We start from the raw sequence: 3,966 nt of genomic DNA, 5'->3' as shown, positions 1-3,966 counted from the left end.
CCCCTCCAGGAAACCCTCTGTTTCCTATGATTGTCTCTTAAGGTCTGTCTCCCTCTCTGGTTTCATCTTGTTTCATTTTTTTTCTCTCTTCCCCTATGATCCTCTGCCTTTTTTCTTAAATTCTACAGATCAGTGAGATCATATGATAATAGTCTTTCTGTGATTGGCTTATTTTGCTTAGCATAATACCACTAGTTCTATCCACATTGCTGCAAATTGCAAGATTTCATTTTTTGATGGCTACAGAATATTCCATTGTGTATATATATGTCACTTCTTTATCCATTCATCTGTTGATGGATATCTGGTCTCTTTCCACAGTTTGGCTATTATGGACATTGCTGCTATAAACATTGGGGTGCATGTGCCCCTTCGGATCACTACATTTTTATCTTTAGGATAAATACCCAGGAGTGCAATTGCTCAGTCATAGGGTATCTCTATTTTCAACTTTTTTTTTTATGAAAACATAGTTTATTTTCTCATTCAGGCTTTTGTAGTTTATTTTTACAAAATAGCAGACAAAATTTGGTTCTTTATATTAATACAGAATATGTAATGCATATCAAAATATATAGCACTTAAGTTATAAACACATAGCAAAATCAGCATCACTTCAACAGCAACCATGTATGTCACATAATTAGGATTTCTCAGAAGATCAACATTGTTTTCAGCTTGAAGATGTATATAGTCTTTGATGTTTTATGTTAGCTAGTATTTACAAAACTAGTCTAAAAACTACCATCACCTACAAAAGTGATGAGCTTTAGGATACAATTTTGCTCTCATGCCGTAATAGGGACTTAGAATTATAGAAAGCCAGAGGGAAATAATCACGTCAGTGCAACTGCAGGAGGTGGACCTACTAAATTGCGATTTAACGATGCACGCTTTCAAATCTTCAGTTGTTGGTTTCCTTATGATCCAGCTATCTATTAATCCAGGTTAGATGATCACCCCAATCATCTAACTGTGATAGAGGGAAGCTGCATAGGGGCTTTCTTCATCTCTGCTCTCTTCTTTTAGTTTCTTGGCTGCCTGTGTTGACAACTTAATCTGCAAGTCTAGTCTCTGCAGGAAATCTCTAGCTGACACTTCTTCAGGCTGTACAGGCTGAACATCGGATTCTTGAGGACTGGGAGGAGAAAGGTCTTCCCCAGCTGCCACGGGCTCTTCTTCATGAGAAAAACTGCTACCAACAGTTTCACTTTCTGGAGAATGTATCGAGTTAAGTCCATTAAACAACAAAGGCTTCTCTGATATAACTGGGATGTTCAAAGTTTTCTTCAGAAATATACAATCATTGGTAAACAGTTTATTTGCCCTTTTAATCTGTTCCATTGTGACTCCGTACTTGAGCGCGATGCCCTGCAGCGTATCGCCGGCGTGGACCCGGTGCTCCACATGGCGCTCGATGACGCCGGCGCCCAGCGGCGCCCGCACGCTGGCCGTGCTGCCGAACGAGCGGGTCTTGGTGCGGGCCAGAATCAGGTACAGCTCGGCCTCCTTGGACTCGGAGCCCGAGCGCGAGCGCGAGCGCGGCGGCGGCGAGGGGGCCGAGGCCCGGGGTGCCCGGGGCTATTTTCAACTTTTTGAGAAGCCTCCATACTGTTTTCGAGAGTGGCTGCAACAGCTTGAATTCCCACCAACAGTGTCAGAGGGCTCCCCTTTCTCTGCATCCTTGACAACATCTATCATTTCCTGACTTGTTAATTTTAGCCATTTTAACTGGCGTTAGGTGGTATCTCACTGCAGTTTTGATTGGTATTTCCAAGATGCTGAGTGATACTGAGAATTTTTTCATGTGTCTGTTTAATATTTGGATGTCTTTTTTAGATAAATGTCTGTTCATGTCTTCTGCCCATTTCTTGATTGGATTATTTGTTCTTTGGTGTTGAGTTTGATAAATTCTTTATAGGTTTTGAATACTAGCCCTTTGTCTGATATGCCATTTGCAAATATTCTCTCCCATTCTGTCAGTTGTCTTTTGGTTTTGTCAACTGTTTCCTTTGCTGTGCAAAAGCTTTTTTTCTTGATGAAGTCCTGTTTTTGCCTTTGTTTCCCTTGCCTTTGGAGACATGTCTAGCAAGAAGTTGTTGTGGCCAAGGTTGAAGAAAGAACTTGCTGCCTGTATTCTCCTCAAGGATTTTGATAGATTCCTGTCTCCTGTATCCCTTTGGATTGGTATTTTTGTATGCTTTGGGTAAATACCTAGTAGTGCAAAATATGCTAACAAACTGGTATAGGAATATGAATCCTTGGAAACAGTATGACATAATCATCTTCAATTTGAAAGTTGTATCTATGCCTTTGCTAGCAGACCACACATAAAATCAATTTATTTTTTTTATAAACATATATTTTTATCCCCAGGGGTACAGGTCTGTGAATCACCAGGTTTACACACTTCACAGCACTCACCAAAGCACATACCCTCCCCAATGTCCATAATCCCACCCCCTTCTCCCAAACCCCCTCCCCCCAGCAACCCTCAATTTGTTTTGTGAGATTAAGAGTCACTTATGGTTTGTCTCCCTCCCAATCCCATCTTGTTTCATTGATTCTTCTCCTACCCACTTAAGCCCCCATGTTGCATCACCACTTCCTCATATCAGGGAGATCATGTGATAGTTGTCTTTCTCTGCTTGACTTATTTCGCTAAGCATGATACGCTCTAGTTCCATCCATGTTGTCACAAATGGCAAGAGTTCATGTCTTTTGATGGCTGCATAATATTCCATTGTGTATATATATCACATCTTCTTGATCCATTCATCTGTTGATGGACATCTAGGTTCTTTCCACAGTTTGGCTATTGTGGACCTTGCTGCTATAAATATTCGGGTGCACGTGCCCCTTTGGATCACTACGTTTGTATCTTTAGGGTAAATACCCAATAGTGCAATTGCTGGGTCATAGGGCAGTTCTATTTTCAACACTTTGAGGAACCTCCATGCTGTTTTCCAGAGTGGCTGCACCAGCTTGCATTCCCACCAACAGTGTAGGAGGGTTCCCCTTTCTCCGCATCCTCGCCAGCATCTGTCATTTCCTGACTTGTTTAATTTAGCCATTCTGACTGGTGTGAGGTGATATCTTATTGTGGTTTTGATTTGTATTTCCCTGGTGCCGAGTGATGTGGGGCACTTTTTCATGTGTCTGTTGGCCATCTGGATATCTTCTTTGCAGAAATGTCTGTTCATGTCCTCTGCCCATTTCTTGTTTGGATTATTTGTTCTTTGGGTGTTGAGTTTGCTAAGTTCTTTATAGATTCTGGACACTAGTCCTTTATCTGATATGTCGTTTGCAAATATCTTCTCCCATTCTGTCAGTTGTCTTTTGATTTTGTTAACTGTTTCCTTTGCTGTGCAAAAGCTTTTGAACTTGATGAAATCCCAATAGTTCATTTTTGCCCTTGCTTCCCTTGCCTTTGACGTTGTTCCTAGGAAGATGTTGCTGCGGCTGAGGTCGAAGAGGTTGCTGCCTGTGTTCTCCTCAAGGATTTTGATGGATTCCTTTCGCACATTGAGGTCCTTCATCCATTTTGAGTCTATTTTTGTGTGTGGTGTAAGGAAATGGTCCAATTTCATTTTTCTGCATGTGGCTGTCCAATTTTCCCAGCACCATTTATTGAAGAGGCTGTCTTTTTTCCATTGGACATTCTTTCCTGCTTTGTCGAAGATTAGCTGACTGTAGAGTTGAGGGTCTATTTCTGGGCTCTCTATTCTGTTCCATTGATCTATGTGTCTGTTTTTGTGCCAGTACCATGCTGTCTTGATGACGACAGCTTTGTAATAGAGCTTGAAGTCCGGAATTGTGATGCCACCAACGTTGGCTTTCTTTTTCAATATCCCTTTAGATATTCGAGGTCTTTTCTGGTTCCATATAAATTTTAGAATTATTTGTTCCATTTCTTTGAAAAAGATGGATGGTACTTTGATAGGGATTGCATTAAATGTGTAGATA

General features: G+C 41.1%; 1 protein-coding gene across 1 annotated transcript; it reads right to left on the bottom strand.

The window, feature by feature from the left end:
- Nucleotides 1–471: 471 nt before the first annotated feature.
- LOC116582346 (lysM and putative peptidoglycan-binding domain-containing protein 2-like) lies at nt 472–1,807 on the bottom strand. Its single transcript, XM_032329720.1, has 2 exons — nt 1,754–1,807; nt 472–1,581 (listed from the first exon to the last, which is right to left on the bottom strand). Exons 1-2 carry the CDS (start codon nt 1,805–1,807, stop codon nt 970–972), a joined length of 666 nt encoding a protein of 221 aa, XP_032185611.1. The 3' UTR covers nt 472–969.
- Between the last annotated feature and the right edge of the window lie 2,159 nt (nt 1,808–3,966).

This window comes from Mustela erminea, chromosome X (assembly GCF_009829155.1).
Source record: "Mustela erminea isolate mMusErm1 chromosome X, mMusErm1.Pri, whole genome shotgun sequence".
NCBI lineage: Eukaryota > Metazoa > Chordata > Mammalia > Carnivora > Mustelidae > Mustela > Mustela erminea.
Note: the sequence above shows the minus strand (reverse complement) of the source record. Positions and strands in the feature narration are given on the sequence as shown.

What these genes read in the sequence shown, in the direction of transcription:
- LOC116582346 (XM_032329720.1), bottom strand. Translation starts at nt 1,807, where the DNA reads ATGAAAAAATTCTCAGTATCACTCAGCATCTTGGAAATACCAATCAAA. An exon ending in AAATACCAATCAAAACTGCA is followed by an intron (nt 1,582 to 1,753) that starts GTGAGATACCAC and finishes AGTTGAAAATAG; the next exon opens with CCCCGGGCACCCCGGGCCTC.